This window comes from Bos javanicus, chromosome 9, assembly GCF_032452875.1.
Source record: "Bos javanicus breed banteng chromosome 9, ARS-OSU_banteng_1.0, whole genome shotgun sequence".
NCBI lineage: Eukaryota > Metazoa > Chordata > Mammalia > Artiodactyla > Bovidae > Bos > Bos javanicus.
In genome coordinates this window covers 60,390,523-60,413,123 of record NC_083876.1, presented here as the reverse complement: position 1 = coordinate 60,413,123, position 22,601 = coordinate 60,390,523, and the positions used below count along the sequence as shown (strand labels likewise).

Genomic DNA, 22,601 nt, shown 5'->3' with positions numbered 1-22,601 from the left:
GGAAGGATAGGGAGAAGTGTCCTGGAGAGGTGGTGAAGGGTTTGTAGTATATTCCACATGGACTGAAGTCAGGGAGGAAGACAGTGATGTAATCTGATCACACTATCACAGAATCACATCCATCTACCAAATGGAAGAGAGGCTGGAGGAGAAGGAAAGATGAAAGCCCTACACTGGACTAGGCAGAGGACGATGAGCCAGAATGTCAGCAGCGGAATGTTGAGAAATTAAGCAAAATACAAATGTTTTTTAAATAAAATAGCTAGTCTTAAAGATGAGGGAATAAATGGGATCCAAAGCTAACTGAGGCAGCAGAGTAATGATTAAGAAGGTAGATGCTCAGGCAGACTGCTGGGTTCAAGTCACAGACTAGCCATTACTTTGAACAAGGCACTTAATCCTTGTGAGCCTCAGGTCCCTTGTGTATAAATGGGAATAATGAACAGGTTGTTAAGATGGCTGAGTGAGTAAACAGGTAAAAACTCAAAAGAGTGCCTGGCACAGGGATGCCATTGAAGAGCAACCTGTTACTACAACTAGTAACTAGCTCAGTGAACTGAATTCATGAAAGAAATGGCTTTATATTTCACATTAGTCTGGGCTCCTTAAGAAAAAAGCTTGTTCATTTAAAACTGAAGGCATATTGGCTGGTTAAGTTAATAAATGCTTCAAATGATGGCGAAAATGAACATACATATATATAGCTTGCTGAAAATAAAAATAAAAATTAACTAAAACACTCAATGGAAACCAACCTGTCACAGGGCGAACTGATGAATCAAACTATGAACTGAGACTAGAGTTTCCAAGCTATCTTTTGAAAGGACGCCTCAGGAGCAACCTGAAGGCCAAGAGAAGGAGGTCTAGACCACCTGGTCCTCGTGGACAGTCACTCAGGGTCTACCTGCTGCATACATGATACATGGAGACCACAAACAAGATTCACTTGAAAATGACCAGAACAAAAGAAAATGACACTCCAAAATGACCATACGTGAAAGAACACCAAGTGCAAAAGAAACATGAAACAGCACGTGATGAGCAACTAAGAAGCAAACCCTTCACCTCATTCGGGATCCGGATGCTGAGTCTGAGAACAGGCACTTGTGCCCTGCTGTCTCCCGTGCTGTTTCCTTCATGGATGATGCTTACTTGAGGGGCTTAGAGGAGAATGCAGGTTGGCCGTTTTATTTCTATTTCTGTAAGATCTTTAATTTTCCTCTCATTTCTCCTTTCCATCATTGTTGACTTCTCCAAGGACCCCTCCCCGTCTCTCTATACCTGTTTCTCCTTCAGAGGCTGCCCCTCCCAACTCCATTTCCAGAACTGTGAACCTGTGTTCTGTGTTTTGCCATTTAGTGCAGATTTTCATTTTCTGGAATGGTTTTATCTGCTTCATCTAAGTCCTCTGTATCATCCACTCTTTTCTACAGTCTCATAGGCTCTCTCCAGCCCAATGCTGTTGGAATTTGGTTTACTGCTCTACTCCCAGGTAACCTGTAGGTCTCTGTGCTATTTACCAGAATCTACTTTAATCAGAATGACAAAAATGAGTTAAAAGTGAGGGGAAAGATATACCACACTAACAGTAATCAAAAAAGTAAGTAGGTACATATGCAAACAAAACTCACAGGCAATCTGCAGGAATGCAGCTCAAGTGCCTGATGGCCTTGAAGGCCTTATTCTTACAATATGTATTTATCCTTAATTACAACTTCTCAAAAAACCAGTCAAAAGGATCCAGATTTGCAAGTCAGACTAATTAGGACTATAAATTTCTTTTCTCTTTCACCATAGTATTTGGTAAATGCAAAATATGTTTAATAAACAAATTATTAATACAAAACATAAAACCAGTTTCATAGTTAGATAAAACTAACCACACCTTTCCAAAATAGAACTATGAAGCTTTCTATACCCCTTCTCCCTACCCACTCCTTTGTCTTCCATACCCTTGCCTTTTAATAAAATCATTTTTGCTTCAAATTGTATACACAAAGACTCTTAAGCAGTCATTCATACATCTAAGATATATATTAAAAGATGTGATTTACACACCACTTGCAGTTATACAAAAGGACAGAAAACAAGGCATACTTACAGCCATACAAAAACTGAATTGTATCTAACTTTTCTTTTGATTACTGATGCTAACTTACTAACAAGTTAGCACCAAAAATAAAATTCCAGTTACCACATTCTAATTTTAGCCTTTTGTATTATCAATTACATCAGGGCACAATGTGTATTCCCTACATTTAAAACTACTTGCATTAAAAAAAAAAAAAGGAATTAAAGAAGAAAACACTATTTGCAATGGCTGATATAACACTACAAAGTCTTAAATGAGACCGATACAGCCTATGTTTAATTAGTACAAGAACAATGCCATCTGTGTTAGCTATACTTAACTGCAGGGCATTACAGAATACAGAGTAGAAACAGACAGTAGTACAGACATACTTGGAGAAGGAAATGGCAACCCACTCCAGTATTCTTGCCTGGAAAATCTCATGGACAGAGGAGCCTGGCGGGTGACAGTCCAGGGGGTTGCTAAGAGTTGGACACGACTGAGCAACTAAACAACAACGACAGACATACTAGTTAAATAACAAACTCCATTTATTACTAAGAACACACTGTAAGTACCACAACGAGGGATAGGAGAGACTGTCAATTAACTGAACAGAAGAAATATAAAGCAAAGTAGAAAAGACCACTGAGGAAAAACAGAGTAAAAGAAGAACTGGGGTAAGAGAGGTTAAGTCTCAGCTGACAGATTTTAAGACAGTATAGAAATTTAAAATATAACATCAAGGTACGTGTAGAGCAGAATTTAAGGGTCCACAGGGTAAGAAAATGAAAAGCACAAAAGGAAGCAGGATTCCACACTGGCACTCCACCCAGAGCAGGAAGGGATAGAGACTGGTAAAAGCAAAAGTAAAAATAATGCTACAGTGTAAGGTGTCCTTAAAAAAAAATGAGTAAATAAAGAGCTTCTCGTAGACATCATAAAGAGAAAAAAGAACAATAACTTCTATTGTTCTATGCTTTTCAAGATTCATGCAAGCAACTGTTTAGAATTAATGGGACAGATCCTAGTATCATTCAACATAAGGTATGCCAATAGCATCTATCAGTTTTACAGCCTTCAGCACACATTAAAATTGTTCAAAAACTAACATATTCAAAAGCATCAAAAGGAAGAAGGGCGTTTAGTTGACCACAGTGATGTTCCATTTAACCAAGTGGAGGCTACTTAACCTTTCAAAGATAAACAAATTGCAGGAGAGTCTTGCTTGAAGGCAGCATAACTCAAGAACATACTCCAGATAAATATTACTTAACTGCATTCAGTTCAGTTCAGTTGCTCAGTAGTGTCCAACTCTTTGCGACCCCACGGACTACAGCACACCAGGCTTCCCTGTCCATCACCAACTCCCGGAACTTGCTTAAACTCATGTCCATAGAATCAGTGATGCCATCCAACCATCTCATCCTCTGTCGTCCCCTTCTCCTCCCGCCTTCAATCTTTCCCAGCATCAGGGTCTTCCCAAATAAGTCAGTTCTTCGCATCAGGTAGACAATGTTTTGGAATTTCAGCTTCAGCCTCAGCCCTTCCAATGAATATTCAGGACTGATTTCCTTTAGGATGGACTGGTTGGATCTCCTTGCTCTTCAAGGGACTCCCAAGAGTCTTCTCCAATATCACAGTTCAAAAGCATCAATTCTTTGGCACTCAGCTTTCTTAAAGTCCAACTCTCACATCCATACATGTCTACTGGAAAAACCACAGCTTTGACTAGACAATCTCTATCAATCTCTGCTTATTGATATGCTGTCATATGGTCAAAACTTTTCTTCCAAGGAGCAAGCTTTTTAATTTCATGGCTGCTGTCACCATCTGCAGTGATTTTGGAGCCCAAAAAATAAAGTCTGTCACTGTTTCCATTGTTTCCCATCTATTTGCCATGAAGGGATGGGACCTGATGCCATGATCTTAGCTTTCTGAATGCTGAGTTTTAAGCCAACTTTTTCACTCTCTTTTCACTTTCATCAAGAGGCTCTTTAGTTGTTCATTTTCTGCCATAAGGGTGGGGTCATCTGCATATCTGAGGTTATTGATATTTCTCCCAGCAATCTTGATTCCAGCTTGTGCTTCATCCAGCCCAGCATTTCGCATGATGTACCCTGCATATAGGTTAAATAAGCAGGGTGACAGTATGCAGCCTTGACGTACTTCTTTCCCGACTTGGAACCAGTTTGTTGTTTCATGTCCAGTTCTAACTGTTACTTCTTGACCTGTATACAGATTTCTCAGGAGGCAGGTCAGGTGCTCTGGTATTCCCATCTCTTTAAAAATTTTCGATAGTTTGTTGTGATACACAGTTGACTGCATACTCACCTTTACATTCCAGCCCCCACCCCACACCCTCAGCAGGATCTGTGAGAGCAAGAACCTCAAGAATTCTTTAAAATGAAAAGAAACATCTACATACCCCAAGAGTCCCTTAATAAACCCTAATAAATATCCTGCTGGGGTAGGCACAGGGGGCAAGTTGTTGAACATTCTTCCAAGGTTAGTATTGAGCTTAATAGGAAAGAAGTGTTTCTTACCTCAAGTAGTGAACACAAAACAACAAGAAAAAGGTTTAAAACCATACTTACCCTCCCAGCAAATCTGCAGTGTCACTTTGCTGATTCATATTGACAACTCTCAAACGGTGGCCTTTAAGAAAAAAAGGGTATAAAGAGTTATTCTGAAAATGTAAAGACTGACAATACCCACTGTGATCCGATGTGCGGACATGGGTATGGGCAAATCTTTTAATGTGCACTTCCTCTGACCCCTCATTTTATTTTTAGAATCTTGACTGTTCAAAATTTTAACCTAACCCAGAGAGAATGAAAGAGTCACTGCTCTAGCATCAGGTAACTGAAAACAACAACAACAAAATCCTTCAGTAAGTCAATGTCTATGAATTAGAACTAAATAAATATCTAGTGTGAAATATTAATTTAGACATGAGAACAGGAATGAGGCAGTTCTGTTTTTAAAGATGGCCAATGTGCTTAACTAAACACAATACAGGGAAGGATCCCATTTGTTTCAAAACAAAACCAAAGCACTATGTATGTGCAGGCCATAGATTAGAACTGAAAAAAATTAATACCAACATGTTAATAGTTATTTCCAGGGGGAGAGATTACATTGTTTCCAAGGAAAAAGATTCCAGTGCTTATCTCCAGGGGAAACAGAGCTGTGGCACTTTTTAAGTTCCAATATTCTTTGGACTCTAGTTTTTAAAAAGGCAGTCGTATGAAATGAAATGCCTATCGTCTAGGACAGACTGCATCCCCTCCAGGAGTTACCTGTAATGTGAGCCAAATACTGGACTGTGGAGGTTTTGCCTGTTCCAGTTTCTCCCACCAGCAACACAGGCTCCCCTTTGCTGACACATACTGCGAGCTGTTCGATAAGAACAGAGGATGGCCTCGTAGCAGCAAAGGTGAACTTTTCCCTGGGGAGGTGAAAGTACGTAAGCAGTTGGAGAGACAAGCTGCAAGCTTCTCTTAACGTTGTTCTGAGGAATCAGACTCGATAAACAAGACAACTCAAGAAAGGACTGTCTTCACATTGTATGGGATAGCTCACAACATAAGAATCGCAGAATTCATTCTATAAACATGGAGCATTTACATACCTAGTACTTCACTAGGCTCTAGAAATTCAAAACACCGACAAGATAAAACCTCTGTACTACCTATGTCATCTTGGGCAAATCACTTAACCTCTCTTAGCCTTGGTTTCCTAACCTGTACAATCTGGACAACAACACTTACTAGTTGCAGTAAGTCCTCCACAAATTCATGTCCACCCGGTAGCTGTGAATGTGACCTTATTTGGGAAAAAGGTCTTTACAGGAATAAGATAAAAATCATACTGTATTGGACTTAAGGGCTGGTCTTAAATCCAATGGCCCGTGTTCTCATACAGAAAGAGAAATTTACAGACACAAAAAAGACACACAGGGAAGAAGGCCATAAGACAATGGAGTCAGATACTGAACTGAAGCAGCTACAAGGTAAGGAACACCAAGGACTAGTGCCCGCCATCAGAAGCCAGGAAGAGGCAAGAGCCTCCAGAGGGAACGTGGCCCTGCCAGCACCTGGACTTCAGCCTTCCAGACTCCAGAACTGAGAAGAAATGTTTATGGCAAACCATCAAGTTTATGGCCCTAGTGGTACAGAACCCACATGTCAAAGCAGGAGACACAAGAGACCCAGGTTTGGTCCCTGGGTCGGGAAGATTCCCTGGAGTAGGAAATGGCAACCTACTCCAGTATTCTTGCCTGGAGAACCCCATGGATAAAGGAGCCTGGCAGGCTATAGTCCATGGGGTTGAAAAGAGTCGGACATGACTAAAGCGACTTAGCATGCATGGATACATGAATCAAGTTTATGGTTAATTTGTGAGGTGAGTCCTAGGGCGCTAATAAACACATTAATTCATAGGATTACTATAGTCACATGCAAAAACATGCAAAACAGCACTTAGCACAATGTTAGGAATACAGCAAATATTTAGTAAATGGTTAACTAGGTATCAAAAACTTATACAATTCCAGCCTTCAAGGAATTAACAGACTAATTTAGGACCAAGCCTGCCTTCCAAGTGATGCTTACTTCACTGAATAAATAAATTACAATGAATAAAATCAAAGATACATCTTTGCTGGTCCCAAATCTCTAAGCACCCTCATCACCACCCTCCAGCTCCTAATATCCAGTTTCACAGGACACATTTTAGGAAATCACTGCTCCTTACCAGTCTAGCACACTGGAGAGATCACAGTTCAGACATGGGTTTTACTCAGAGAAAAGGGTCAGGACCAAATGCTCCTTGCGCCAAGTTCCCAATGACCCCACAGTGCTCAGCTCAGCTTGGAACCCTGATTACCTCTGTATGTGGACAGCCTCGCTTTGTTTTCGGAGAAGCCGCACTCGACCCACTTGCACATCAAGCTCGTTGATCACAATTTCTGGTTTGTAAAGTTGACAGAAGAATTCCACCTATGGGAGGGGAAAAGATTTACCTGAGTAAAATTCTGCATACTCTTCAAACACTTAAATCATGAGGCTTACTGTGCCACCTCTAGAAGCACTTTCGGCTTCCTATATAGGCAAGTTAGCGTTTAATTTTATTTTAAAATATTTTCCAAGTTTCTGTTTTTAAAAACATTGATTATGAATGTTCCCTAACACTACAATTTATTGATTCAAATAAGCCTCTATCTACCTACATAAAGTGAACAGTCAAGAAAAGCTATACTCCTAAAAGACACTTCTAAAAAAATCAAAGTAATTTTTCTTCAGCTATGTTTTCTGCACAACAAACTGTGGAAAATTCTTCAAGAGATGGGACTACCAGACCACCTGACCTGCCTCCTGAGAAATCTGTATGCAGGTCAAGAAGCAACAGTTAAAACTGGACATGGAACAACAGACTGGTTCCAAATTGGGAGAGGAGTATGTCAAGGCTGCATATTGTCACCCTATTTATTTAACTTACATACAGAGTACATCTTGCGAAATGCTGGGCTGGATGAAGCACAAGCTGAAATCAAGATTGCTGGGAGAAGTATCAATAACCTCGGATATGCAGATGACAGCACCTTTATGGCAGAAAGCGAAGAACTAAAGAGCCTCTTGATGAAAGTGAAAAGAGGAGAGTGAAAAAGTTGGCTTAAAACACAACATTAAAAAAACTAAGGTCATGGCATCCAGCCAAATCACTTCATGGCAAACAGATGCAAACAATGGAAACAGTGACAGACTTTATTTTGGGGGGATCTAAAATGATTGCAGATGGTGACTGCAGGCATGAAATTAAAAACACTTGCTCCTTGGAAGAAAAGGTATTATCAACCTAGACAGCATATTAATAAGCAGAGACATTACTTTGCCAACAAAGGTCTGTCTAGTCAAAGCTATGGTTTTTCCAGTAGTCACATATGGGTGTGAGAGTTGGACTCGAAAGAAAGCTGAGCACCGAAGAAATGATGCTTCTGAACTGTGGTGTTGGACAAGACTCTTGAGAGTCCCTTGAACAGCAAGGAGATCCAACCAGTCTATCCTAAAGGCAATCAGTCTTGAACATTCATTGGAAGGACTGAGGCTGAAGCTGAAACTCCAATACTTTGGCCACCTGATGCGAAGAACTGACTCACTAGAAACGACCCTGATGCTGGGAAGATTGAAGGTGGAAGGAGAAGGGGATGACAGAGGATGAGATGATTGGATGGCATCACTGACTTGATGGATGAGTTTGAGCAAGCTCTAGGAGTTGGTGATGGAGAGGGAAGCCTGGTGTGCTGCAGCCCATGGGGTCACAAAGAGTCGGACACGACTAAGCGACCAAACTTAACTGAAGCTTTAAAAATGCGAAGGCTTATTAAAATATTTGCTAAGACACCGTTCCAGTCCTGAATCCAGAACATACATAATAACATGCTCCTTAAACACTGGAAAATAAGGCGCACATGTGAGAAAGAATACAAGGCAGCTCACTTTAAGAATGTGGACCACAGGGAGAACTACTTATCCAAGAGACAGTGAGTTTTATGTCCATGAGAGGCAGCAATGAAACGTCCAACTTTGCAAAAGCTTTTCTAGGTAAGGGCCAGAGACCAGCAAGTAAGCTAAATAACCCAACTTCCTTCCAAGAGGGAAGTAGAAATAGCACTACATACCTTTTTCTTGGAAATGTTCAATTTGCTTCCAATGACTTCTGCCATTTTCAGTTTGCTCGTCTGCTTAGAAAGCATTGCTGTGAAACAGTCCAGAGCCTATTAAAATAACCAAGGCAAATAGCAATTGACTTCTTAAATAATACATTAATGACAGAGCACTGCAGTCCAGGCCACAAAAGGAAGGAATATAAAATCTAGCAGGAACATTTCTGCAAGAAAGACTAAAAGGAGAGTACAAATAAGGTACCAACCCTAGACTTAAAGATGTTACCACAACAGAGACAAGACTCCAAAAATGTTAAGGCTTTATTATCAAAATATTGGTTAATTAGGAAAACACACACATGCAGCCCTGAGTTTGCAAATGTAAAATTCAGGCAAAAATAGCAATTAGCATTAATCCCTGGTTAGTAGTGTAGATTCTATAGTGGAAAATGATTCTCAGACAGTGGAGATAACACCAAAAGATTACTTCTGAGCTGTAAAGGGAAATTCTTGGTGTGCAATCAAGGAATACTGTCATTGCCCTAACACAGTACTTAGCCACTACTGAGAAGCCAAGATACATGTCTTCTGCTGTAATAAGAATTTATCTGCTGTTTGTCCCTAATTCCTACACAGCCTTTCAAAAATTCTGAATCACCAGGACTAAGGAGTGTCTTCTGTTATTCACTAGAGTCCTCATGGGCCCTACTGGGTTTATTATACTAAGCAAGGTAACTCCAGATGAGCCCTTACTTAGTTTATCAGAGGAAATGGCCAGGCCAGAAAGACCAAGCACGAACAGGAGAATTGAAACTTCCATCCCCAACACTTGGAGAAGGTGGAGGGGCTGGTGGACAACACGATGTATGATGAAGGTGGCACTCCCTGCCTCCAAAGATGTGCCTGTGTTCAGACTCCTGAAGTCTTGCCCTATGCGTCTCTTTGACTGTTCCTGAACAATATTTTTAATAATAAAACTGTAGCCTTTACAGTAAGTACAGAGCTTCCAAAGAATTCTATGAGACAATCACTGTACCTGAGAAGTTTGTAGGAACCCCTGAATTTACAGCTGATTGGTCCTAAGTGTGGGTGGGCCTCCAATACTTGCGGCTGGAGTCCAAAGTGGGGTGGTCTTGTGGAGGACTGAGTCCCTGAACCTGTGTGGTCTACACTAACTCCAGGTAGTCAGTATCAGAACTGGACTGAATTGCAAGACACCACTTGGTGTCAAAACAGAGAAGCAGCAACCAGATAAAGCCAAAAGGTGAAACGTTCTGTAAAACAACTGGCCTGATCTCTTCAACAAGGTAGTATGGGGTTTTTATGAGGGGCTGGCGGGCATGGCTCTAATACAGTAAAAGAGTTCTTAATTCCATACGCATAGACAAAGATGTACAAGGAGATATACCAATGTATTAATAGTACAGGGGAATCTCTGAATGGGAGAATATTTTTTACCGTTTTCCCATATTTTCTCATTTTTACTTCTATATTAAAAAAATGTTGTTGTTGTTGTTTAGTCGCTAAGTAGTGTCCAATTCTTTTGTGACCTCATGGACTAAAGCCCAGCAGGCTCCTCTGTCCATGGGATTTCCCAGGCAAGAATACTAGAATGGACTGCTACTTCCTCCTCCAGGGAATCTTCCCGCCCCAGGATCGAACCCGTGTCTCCTGCACTGGCACGCAGATTCTTGACCACTGAGCCACCAGGGAAGCCCATATTAATAAAATACTTGTACACAAATGTTCACAGCAGCATTATTCACAACAGGTGAAAACAACCCAAATATCCATTAACGTATGAGTGAATAAACAAAATGTGGTATATCAATACAATGAAATGTTACTCAGCCATAACGAGAATGAAGTACTGACTCATGCTACAACATGGATTAACCAAGAGAATATGCTGAGTGAAAGAAGATAAAAGGGTCACCTAAAGTATGATTTCATTTATATGAAATGTCCAAAATAAGCAAATCTATAGACAGGAGGTAGATTAGTGATTGTCAGAGGCTGCAGAGAGAAGAAAAATAGGCATGATTGTTGATGGTTACAAGGTTTCTTTTTGAGGTGATGAAAATGTTCTAGAATTACTTAGTGGTGATGTGGCATAATTCTGTAAATACACTAAAATACACTCAATTGTACACCTTAAAAGAGTGAATTTTATGGGTTCACACACACACACACACACTATAACATTCTAAAATAGAGACTAAAGAAGATCCTCCCCTTGCCAGTTTTATTTTAAAAGTACAAAACAAGATTATCTGTAGGAAGATGAAAAATGTAGGAGGATGGAAAGGAAATTTCACTGGACAGGAAGGAGATTAAAGGACTGATACACAGCACTTCAGGGTCTGGCTTGATTAAGTGTGTGCTCTGAATCAGGGTTCTTTCTACTCAAAGCAACTTCACCAGAGACACTGCTCACCAAAACAGGTCACTATCCTTTCCTCAATCCTAGCTGACAGACACGGTAACACTTTATAGTCAAAACAGGTCAATGTTTGAAGAGCCCAAAGATCTTCAGGCAGTACCACTTTTATTCTTAACCAGGTGGAAATACATCTCTGTTCTTATTGAATATGGCAGAGCTGTAATTCAACAGCGCTTCCCTCTTGCACAACACACTTTCCCCCCAGCCCAGCATACAAGAACAGACTTTAACCCACATACATTTCTCTGGACTAAAGTTAAAAAGGCCCTGCTGGGGCAAGTGGTGGGATCAGACAAATACAAATCTGTCAAACAGACTAAGAAATTATACATAGAAATTAATACTAAACATCTTAGAAACTCTTTTTGTTTTACAATAGTATTACCACCTGGGAGATTTTTCCCTTTCATTTAAGCTTTAATTTCAGCTTCTGTTTTACTCTATTTCAAACTAGACTTATTTGAAATTAGGGGTAACCCATTTCAAGAGCCACAAAACATTTATCATGCTCACTTAGCTCTAAGACAACTTTAGTTCAGTTTTAACTAGCTAAGGATATACACAGTACCTACACCATAGAAAAACTTTCTGATAATAGTCAAGAGACAGAAAATAACAGTGGAAATTAGCAGCCTTGCAGAGCACAGAGAAAACAAGCAGGAAGACTATATCTTACCTCTTGAAAAATATTTAACGATGCTGATGAAGACAGACTGTCAAAGCTGTGGGCAATCCTATTACACCAATTAAGTAGATCCCTTTAAAAAAAAAAAAAAAAGGTAAATAAAAAAACACAGGTCAAAGATACCAAAGGTATCAGAGTTTACTTAGGTCTTGGAACGTCTCACCACAAAGACTCTCCCTTTTTCTGGCAACTGAATATAAACAGTGTTAAGTCAGGAAAAAGTATAAGTGGATCCTTTTCTTACCTCTATCAGGAAGCAACCTATAATTCATTTCTCCCCCATCCATACCAGACAAGGTAGCAAGAGATAGGAGCAATTAACTCTCAGAGCAAACTTAAGGGGAGCTGCCCATTCCCAATTCTCACTTCTCAAAGAGCAAGTCAACCACTGCAAATGTAGCTCAAAGGAAGAAAGAGAATTTACTATATACAGCAAAATCCAAAAATCTTATTTAGGACCCCATTTGTCCCAAAAGGACATCCAGTGAAAAAACTATGTCAGTAGTTTTCCAACTTTTTCCACTATTTCCAACTTTTAGAGTTATTTGTTAAACCAATTATAATTCCTAGGGATGCATAATAAGTATAATTAACACTGCTGTATGTTATACATGGGAGAAGGCTATGGCAACCCACTCCAGTGTTCTTGCCTGGAAAATCCCATGGACGGAGGAACCTGGCAGGCTGCAGTCCATGGGGTTGCTAGGAGGTGGACACGACTAAGAGACTTCACTTTCATGCATTGGAGAAGGAAATGGCAACCTACTCCAGTGTTCTTGCCTGGAGAATCCCAGGGACGGGGGAGCCTGGTGAGCTGCCGTCTCTGGGGTCGCACAGAGTTGGACAGGACTGAAGCGACTTAGCAGCAGCAGCAGAATGTTATATGTGAAAAGTTGTTACATTATCACAAGAAAAAAATTGTTTTTTTTACTATTTAACTTAGTATCTGTGAGATGATGGAGGTTCACTCAACTTGTAGTCATTATTTCATATGCATGTAATCATTATCCTATATGCCATAAACTTATACAGAGCTGTCAGTTACAGCTCAATAAAACTGTAAGAAGAAGAAAAAAGTTATTTTTTAAAGCTAACATAATATTATCTTCATAAGCCTTCCCATACAGTAACTATAGATCTCAAACAGATCAGAGACTGAGAACGTCTAATTTCAAAATCAGACTTCTTGTAACCATTCAGTTTGAGCTGCTATGAACTTCTAAGAGAAGCAATTTTTAAAATAGCAACCCAAAAGCGTTTAGCCCAATACCTGAGAGACAATTCTCTTCCCTCAAGGCTTAGTCTCTTGTTTTCTTGTCTTGCTTCTGGAACCTCCCCTGGTGCCTGTTCCCCTCCAACAGAACTTTCACTCAGACAGTGATGCTTCTCTCCAATAAGCTGGAAATAAATATCAAGCAGGTGATCGGTTGCTGCTGATAAGCTGGGATATCTATTTTGAAGAACCTGAGAGAGGAGGAAAAAAAGCAAAAAAAAAAAAAAAAATTAGCAGCAGACAAAGTGATTTTTAAAAGCACACCAAGAATGAATTTCTCTAGGAGATCTGTCATCTTGAGCAAGTGTAAAAACTTCCACCTTCACCCATTACCTCCAACCCCTCAAAGACTATGACGTCCTCCTGCCCAGAACTGTTATCTGGCAACCTCACGACCTATCACACAGCTTTGGGTACAGAAGCTCGATGGGATAGACGTCTCAAACATGGGCATCCAAAGCCCATGCACTTCAAGTACTACGTACTCCAATTATTTTAAAGACAATTGTAGTACCATCATTAAGTCATTTCTCAGCCAAAAGCAGAAATGAAACAGTTTAGTGGGAAAGGAAACAAAAGTTGTTTTTAAAAGCAGAACACAGCAAAAGGAGCTAGTGTTAAAGTCCTGATAAAAAGTAGTTTTTATCAGACAGAAGAATTTAGAAAGCAAAAGATCTAGTCCAATTCACTTCAATAACTATTAAGAATTTTGTGCAGTATTGATACTTGGTGGCCATAATATTATAATATTTATGATATGGATTTGTTAAGTCTACTTGAGAAGAAAAATATCACATATGTATTAGAAATATTAGCTAATATATTTAAATTAGCTTAAGAAGTATACCATGATTCCAACTTATATTAATATATGAAATATCAACATATTTTATATATATTAAAGAGGTAAAGTCCACATATTTACAAAGATGAACTAAAATCTTTTAATAGTGTCACGAAGTATTAGAGGTCACAGATTTTAATTTCTTCATACCTTTTTGTTAAATTGGAAGATTTTACAAATTTTAATATTTCAAATGTATTAAAAATTAAGTAAAGATAGAAGTGAATAATAAAATCAACAAATTCATTTTATTTGCTATACATGTGGATCTTTCAAAGAGAGAATAAACACGTTCTGTGTATAGAAGGAACATTTTCAAAACTGACCATATTTATGGACTGTGGCTACCATAAACAAAATACATACTTCCATCACCCATAAAACAAAAAAAAAGTTCCCTTGTAATCACACCCTTCCCCACCACCCCTGTCCCTGGAATCTTGAACCTGATTCCAATCAGTACAGTTTAGCTTTCAAACTTCTCATGTACATGGAATCATCCAGGATGTAGCACGTAGTTTGGTTTCTCTTACTCAGCATCGTGTTTTTGAAATTCACCCAAACATCACTGTATGTATCAGCAGTTCATTCTATTTTATTGCTGAGGAGTAATTCCATCATATGAACATGTATACTTATGATCATGGTGGGGGGAAAAAAGCTATTTTTACTTGAAAAAAACTTAGGTTTAACACTTTAGTAGGGCTCGGTTATTTGGGGAAAAAGTTCTGAATAGTGATTTATATGTACCAACCAATTAGTCATTTTCTACCTCAGACAAAAAATATCTTTTGTTATTACCATAAATGTCAAAATGTAAACAGAATATCACATGATAAACTAATCTGACATAATATGCTTATCAGTATTTAAATGTTTGAAAACAAAATATTTAAAGAACTACAACAGCAAAAAAAAAAAAAAGAGGGGTATTATGTCAGAGCAATACAACAAACACATGGATTGTGAGGCATGGACTGGATGCCGGGGACACCAAAGCTGAGTAAGTTACTGGAGGAGCTTACAGTTGAGAGCAGCAAGAGAGGGAGAGAAAGATGTATAGACACACAAGTACACAACTGAGAACTACAGTGAGATAAGAAACTCACAAGGCTACAGAGACACAAAAATCACACCATCAAGGCCAGGGTTCTTAGAAATTATATGAAGGCCGATCCAGTAATTTGTGCCCTCTGAAAACCCCTCTGTTAATAAATACTTAAACGCTAATAATAGATAAAATATTTGAAAGGGCTGTCTCGTGCCACTTATTTATGTAAAAATTTACACCAAGAAAGAGGAAAGTGACCCTGCCATGCCTGAATGTTCACTGACAACACTTTATTTGCTACTGTCCAAAGTGAAGTTCTGGGAGACAGAAAGCTGCCCAAGTGAGAAGGCAAATGCAGAGGAGAGAGGTTGGCAGCGTAGAGTGAGGCACACCGCTTAGGGGTTACAGAGAACCAGTGATATTACAAAGTGAACTGATGTATAAAGCCTTTAAACTAAGTCATCTCAGTTTCCATTAAGGTCCAGATGGAAATGCACATGCAGTTGTTTAGTGTGAAAGATACTAGTTACAATCAACTTAGTAAAAATAAAAAGATCCTTTGAGGACAACTGGGGAAATTCTAATGTGGTCTGAGAATGAAGTGCTACTGAGGAATAATAATTCATTTTATTGGCTATAATACTGATATTGTGGTTACATATGGAAATGCCCTTAAAGATGCATCAAAGTATTTAAGGGTGAAATTCTGCGAGGTTTGCTTTCAAATATATTAGCAAATAAAAAGTACTAGATGAAGTTAATATAGTAAAATGTTAGCACATTAACTGTTAAATTTAGAGTAGTGAGTATTTTCATGACTCACTGGGCTATTTCTCTTCTCTACATGTAAGTCTGAAACTTTTAAAACAGGAATTCTCTGGCGGCTCAGTGGTAAAGAATCTGCCTGCCACATGGGTTTGATCCCTGGGTTGGGAAGATCCCTTGAAAAAGAAAATGGCAACCCACTCCATGATTCTTGCCTGGGATATCCCATGGACGTAGAAGAGACTAGTGGCTACATTCCATGGGGTTGCAAAAAGCTGAACACGACTTAGCAACTAAACAACAACAGAGCTGATTCAATTCTTTGTATAGTAGAAACTAACACAACACTGAAACTTGTAATATAAATGAAAAGTAAAAAAGAGAAGCACTGATACTTTCAAGTAATTGCATACCTCATTTAGTTCTGCCTTATCCATATTATCCAGGTGAATTTTGGTCCAGTATTTGTCTAGCAGAGTAGCATGACTATTTAGCGGTCGATACCAATTTCCTCCACAGCTCAACAGTCTGTATTACAAAATGAAAAGCAGAGTCACACAAATTTCTAAGTTTTAATCTTGAATTATGCCCCTGGTTATCCTTTGCTATACACTGTGTCACATCTGAAAAAAACTCACAATTCCTTCTGGTGTCAAGACACTATTATGCTAGGCTTACAGGGAGGATGACGATAAAATGCTGCCACTGACTCAGCTTTGACTATTTTCCTAAGGAGAGTAATAGGGCTTTAACCAAGTTATTTTCAAATTACTGCAAACATTCCTATTAGGCATTTTGATCTTAAAAACATGTTTCTTTTCATTAAGATGTAACTTCAGGAAAAAGAAAACAAACCAAGACCCATAGCACTAAAAATAAGTTCACTGCTTATTTACCAAAAGCTACAGTACCTAAAACTATTTAAAATACCTAGAAGGGAAGGAATATTCATTGAACACATATTCTGGGCAAGCCACAGGCTTACATTTAAGCCATTAATTTTATCCTCATAACAACTGCCCTGAGGGAACAGTGATCTTTTCCTCTAACTGCAAGCAAGAACCATAAGGAAGAGAAAGAAAAATGTCTCTTGCTCACTCAACTATGACTACAAATGGCAAAACCAAGAAACGAACTGAAGTTGGTGTGACATCCTTGTGTGATGTCTCAGGACTTTCCAGGAAAGAACTTCATTATCACTGTGAATAAAAACAGGTTCTACTAAAACTATCAGGGTCTAGCAAGGTGCTCCTTGAAGACAGTTAGAGCAGCTCTGCATTCCGTCTGGGAGTGAATGTTCACAGAGGTGCAGTAAACACTAACATAATCACTATACACAGTGTAGCACTGGTTTCCCTCTCGGGCATTTTAATATCTTGGAGAAATGAACAGGTAGTCAGGTAGGAGGAAATAAGCCACTGCCTTCACGTTATTTTAAAATGTAGATAAGGACATAAACATAAGTTTCTTTAGGTTTTATTCCTTTGTTGACGCTTATCTTCAATTTATTTATTTAAACTGCTTGACGTCTACATAGCTTCATTTGCGTCAGCGCCACCATCATGGTTGGGCACTCCACCATGTGACAGGTCTTTAGTGCAAGTCATTTCACCTAAACTTTACAACTTACACCAAGTTGTAAAGCAGGCATTATTGGTTCCATCAGAATCAGCCAAGCAAGGTACATACAGATACAAAGAGTCAGTGTCAGGATTCAAACCCAGGGCTATCTGACAACTGTCATTTCTGATTATGTTTGAAAATATGAAAACAAGCTTTTTTTAAGACTGGTTACTTATTTCTAAGTGAAAAAAACAAAACTTTTATTTTCTAAATTAATTATCTCCATGAAAAACAGTCAGGAATGAGAAGGCTGGATCTGTTCCAACTTTAAAGGCCCAGAGAACTCTATTCCTGGACTTGTGTACTCAGCACTCTAGCATGTGGACTCATGAGCAAGAGGCTCCATCGTGGAGACAAAAGGGTTAATAGGACATACCTCCTGGTTGCAAAGAACTGAAATCCAGGAGCCACCTTCACACAGTCACCTCGGCCAGGAATCAAGAGCTCTCCATTCTCCAAGAGAGGGATCAGCACAGAAACCTAAATCACAAAATTCCAGGGACAAAGCTATAAAGACAGAAGTAGCAAAAAAACCCCACAAAACCAGCCCTCTAACCAAATGACAAACGCATACTTAAAGGAAACCCTACTTCTCACGGCATAAACTGGGGTCACAGCAGGTGGGAATATTGGAGTCAACTACACTCCAGCAGAGCGACTTACTTGTTCAACATTCACTGGGTGCCTACTAACCAGAATCAAGCAAGACACTAGAACTCCAGACACGACTGAGGCATTACAGCCTAGCGTCTGATGGGAGGTAGCTGGCAAACTACCGCACAGCCTAACTGGTGTGACCCCAAGCGATGAACAAAACACCGTGTGAAGACAGACTGTCGATGAGTGTGGAGCAGATTAGAAGCAAGGCAGTGAAGCCACCCTAGAGGTAATGCCATTCACTGAGTCTTAAAGTTGAACAGAAATTAGTCCGGTTTGGTGGGAAAGGAATGGCACAATTACCCTAGGCAAAAATATTAAAATGAATAAAAACATACATGCCTACGAGTGCAGCCTGAGAAGATTCTGTGATGGTTAGGGCAGAATGTGCACGTGAAGTAGTGAAAAAATACTAGGCTTACGAGACAGAGGATAAAAGCCCTTCCGTGCTGAGCTAAGAAGCTGGAACTTTTTCATGACAGTGGTTGAGAGGATTTTATTCAGGAGAAAGAAACTTTATTTTACATTTTAGAAAATGAACTGTACAACAATATGGAAGATAAACTGAAAGAAAGCCAGCCTGGATGGAAAGAAGTGAAAAAACATACCAGTCAGGTAACAAAGGCAAGATGGCAAGATAGATTAGATAGAGACAAAAACAAGAAGCCCTGTGCTAAGGCAGCATGCCAGAGGGGAACAGAATAAGAGATAAGGAAAAAGCACTAAGCAGAATCAGACTGAGTGAGTGGGAGACGAGAGGAAGGAGAGAGCCAAGTTCTGGCTTGGCTATTACGTGGCAGGAAAGGTTGTTCTGTGAAAACAGCAGACAAGGTCCATTTTGAACATCCTAAACCTGTACCCACTAAGGAATCTAAGTAGAGATTTTCTGAGAAAAGTATGGACTAGACATATGGATGTAAGGGATGGGAGTTTAAGGACGAAGTTTTGAAAAACAAAGAACAAAGAGGGTTCTAAAATATCAACATAATTTTATTAAGCATCATTAATTCATACATGGCTAGGAGTAGAAAGGGAAAGTAATAGAGGGGCAACTCCAAGGTAACAATGAAACTTGAAACAAAAGACAACAATCCTGAATGAGATCTATAAAAGCTACCTTGAAATAGTAATGGGTTCACTACTAGCTGAGTTCTGGAAATAACAAAATAATAATCAAGGGGAAGGCGTATTTTTGAGTAAACACAACTTTACTATAATGGTAAGTTTAAACATAATCAACTGAATAAACATACCCTCTGGAATCAAATGTAGTAACAAAAGGGGAATGGAACACAAAATGGAACTCAAAGAATTTTCTGCTGTACTAGACATGACCCAAGAAATGACAAGTAAGAATAAGACAGAAAGCAACAGTTTGGTCTTGAATCTGGACTTGGTCATCAAAGAATGTACTTAGCAATGGGACAGGGACAGACGCCTATGCTTCATCATGACCTGAATGGAAAATCCCTTATGTTCATCTAACTTTTTTGGCTCAAATTCTATGATTCATAATCCTAATGACTTCTCAGGTATCCTGAGGTCTAAAAAAATTTGTCCAGGAAAGAGAGCATTAGAAAGGGCTAAGACTCAACAAATACTTTTAAGTTGGCCTTGTAATTTATAATTCAGTTCATTGTAAAGTCTCCTTGGTAGGAGTCATCCCTGGCTCTGGGCTTATCAAGAAAACTTAGTTCCAGCCCTATAAAACTTAGCATTAAAATCTTAGAACACAGTGGTAACACTAGGCCAATAACCCCATTACATCTTTACCTCAGACTCTAAAATATGCATGTGTCATAAGACACATATATTTATAGCCACCCTTTCCCCTTCATATCTCCCTAAACCCAAAGACCTTCCCCACCTCTCCTCCTCCCTCCTGCCTGTCTCCTCTTTCTCTAATCCAAGAGGGTAAGGTCCATATAGAGGTAGCTTTAAGGTTCACGTTAAAGAAAACTAAAACCAATCTTGGGAAAATCTGCCCACTGAAAGATTTTTTCATTTTGCAATACATTTTAGGGTGGCAGTTGGGTGGTGGTGGGGGGGATGTCATCGTTCACAGAATAGAGAAGAAACATGGACTGCCTCCATAGCTAAATTTCATACACATAGAAAAGTGATCTTTTTAAAAAGTCAGAAATACACATCCAGTTTATTTTCCTTAATTGAACAAAGACAAGCAGGCACTTATAACATCATCTCTTCCTTCCTGTGTCCTCAGCTCACTGCTCTACAGACGCCATGGCTGGGGAGTGGGCTTCAAAGTTCTCAATGTATCTGTAACATGCATAAGATGTTTCCCACCGAGCCTATTCTTAGAAAGCCTGTGATACTGATCACGTTTTCAACTAAAGGAGGAAAAAAAATATACTGCAAAACTGATCACACATTCAGCTATTAAAGGAAACACTACAAGAAGAATTTTACTGATTTTCTATCAAACAAGAGATCAGCCTGGTAATCCAAGAACTCAAATAGATTAGGTGGATAATCAACATACCATCTCTAATGAAATAACCTGTGTTGTTTAAATAAGGCCCCAGCATCACTATTAACACAATCTGAAGACGAGAAATTAGCGAGTTACTGTGGAGGTGACGTACCACATCCAAGGGCGCGTAGTCAATGTCCTCCAGGAGGATCCAGTGTCCCTTGGTGGCTGCCTGTGTCAAGGTCCCAGGCTGCCACACAAACTCCCCTGGGACGTCTGTGCAGCGATACATTCCCAACAGCATCTGCAGAAAGAAGATGAAGGACTTACTGAAACCACACCTGAAGTGCCAGTGCCACATCCTAAGATTAGTTCCATTAAACTTCTACAGGGTTATAATGGGCACCTGAGGTTTTACAGCACGATCCCCTCTGTTAGGAGGAATACCAGTTAATTACAGTTTCTTAGCAAAAACAATATTTTAAAGCAAATATTCAAAGTATGTTCACCCACCCAAATCTGCCATTTCTTAGTTACCTTACTGTCAGTCTGATCTCCAAGTTGGACTTTGAGAAGTTGAGAGGGCTTCCTTCTACCTGTCATTGCAGCTAAATGTTCAACTAAGGAAGTTTTGCCACATCCAATTGGTCCTTCTAACAACACAGCATTCTGAGAAGCCACTGCCATAGCCAGGGTCTGAAGATTTTTGCACACTGAGTCGACCAGCACGTAAGACCTAAAGGTCAGCTCCTGTTCACGAGAAGAACTCCTACTACTCGCCTAAGGAGACAAGTGAGAAAAGGCACATCAAGAAGAGTCTTTCTACCAAAGGGCACAGGTTAATTTCTACAACAACTGACTTCTACATAAACCTCTGCCAATAAATTAGTAGTACAGGATCTACAATAACAACTATGTATCAAAAGTAAGGATCCGGCTTTTTCCCTTTCCTGTCTCTCATCCTAGGGAGAGGGGTGGAAACTTACTAACAAATATAAGAAAACCTCCCCCAAAGTTTAAGAAAGCAAAAAGTTGATACATAGTGAATGGGAGCAAATCTCATTTGTCATGACTGGATTTTCATTTTTCTTCCTCTTACCATATTCTAGGATTTCATGTCTAAAATCAAGAATGCACACAATACACTTATTAGACAATCATGGAAGTAAAGACACTAATTTTTTTCCAGGTACAATAAAGAATAACAGCGATTTATTTCTTTTTAATTTTATTGAAGTATAGTTGATTAACAATGTTGTGTTAATTTAGCTATACATCAAAGTGATTCAACTATATATATACATTCTTTTATTCTCTTTTCCATTATGGTTAATCACAGAATACTGAATAAAGTTCCCAGTACTATATATCCACTATATAGCCTGCATAACAGAAATACACACACATACACTAAACTACAGGCATACCTCAAAGATTTTGCAGGTTGAATTCCAAACCACAGCAATAAAACAAATATCATAATAAACCAAGTCACACAAAACTCAGTTTCCTAGTGCATATAAACGTTATGTTTACACTAAACTCTAGTCCATTAGGTGTGCAATAGTTTTATGTCTAAAACACAATGAACATACCTTCATTTAAAAAAACATTTTATTGCTAAGAATGCTAACCATCATCTGAGACTTCACTGAATCGAAATCTTTGCAACAGTAGCAAAGATCATCAGTCACAGATCACCATAACACATATAATAGTAATTAAACAGTTTTAAATATTGCAAGAATTACCAAAATGTGACAGAGAAACATTAAGTGAGCAAATGCTATTGGGAAAATGGCACCAAGAGACTTGCTCAAGCCACAATCCTTCAGTTTGTAAAAAACAAAACAAACAAAAAACCATGCAACATTCATGAGAGCAATAAAGCAAGGCATGCCTATTTAAGGATATTTTTATATTATGATAATAATTATATATTGTTATATATAATACATTATAATAAATTATAATAATTTAATTAATATTTATTAAGAAATAACGTGGTATCTGGGAGTTGCTTCAAAAAAATACGGTGTGAGGAGTGTTCAGAAATATAAATGCAACATAACTGACCATGAATTCATA

At 38.9% G+C, this 22,601-nt stretch overlaps 1 protein-coding gene across 1 annotated transcript in view; it reads right to left on the bottom strand.

Moving 5' to 3' along the window:
• Positions 1-22,601, bottom strand: part of MDN1 (midasin AAA ATPase 1) — a 140,236-nt gene that overhangs the window by 98,510 nt on the left and 19,125 nt on the right. Inside the window, exons 6-15 of the mRNA XM_061427816.1 lie at positions 21,051-21,293; positions 20,686-20,817; positions 17,799-17,902; positions 16,213-16,327; positions 13,137-13,330; positions 11,858-11,939; positions 8,754-8,849; positions 6,962-7,074; positions 5,374-5,522; positions 4,669-4,729 (exon numbers count right to left, since the gene is read on the bottom strand). Of these exons, the coding sequence (XP_061283800.1) occupies positions 4,669-4,729; positions 5,374-5,522; positions 6,962-7,074; positions 8,754-8,849; positions 11,858-11,939; positions 13,137-13,330; positions 16,213-16,327; positions 17,799-17,902; positions 20,686-20,817; positions 21,051-21,293 (1,289 nt within the window). The remainder of the gene's footprint in view (positions 1-4,668; positions 4,730-5,373; positions 5,523-6,961; positions 7,075-8,753; positions 8,850-11,857; positions 11,940-13,136; positions 13,331-16,212; positions 16,328-17,798; positions 17,903-20,685; positions 20,818-21,050; positions 21,294-22,601) is intronic.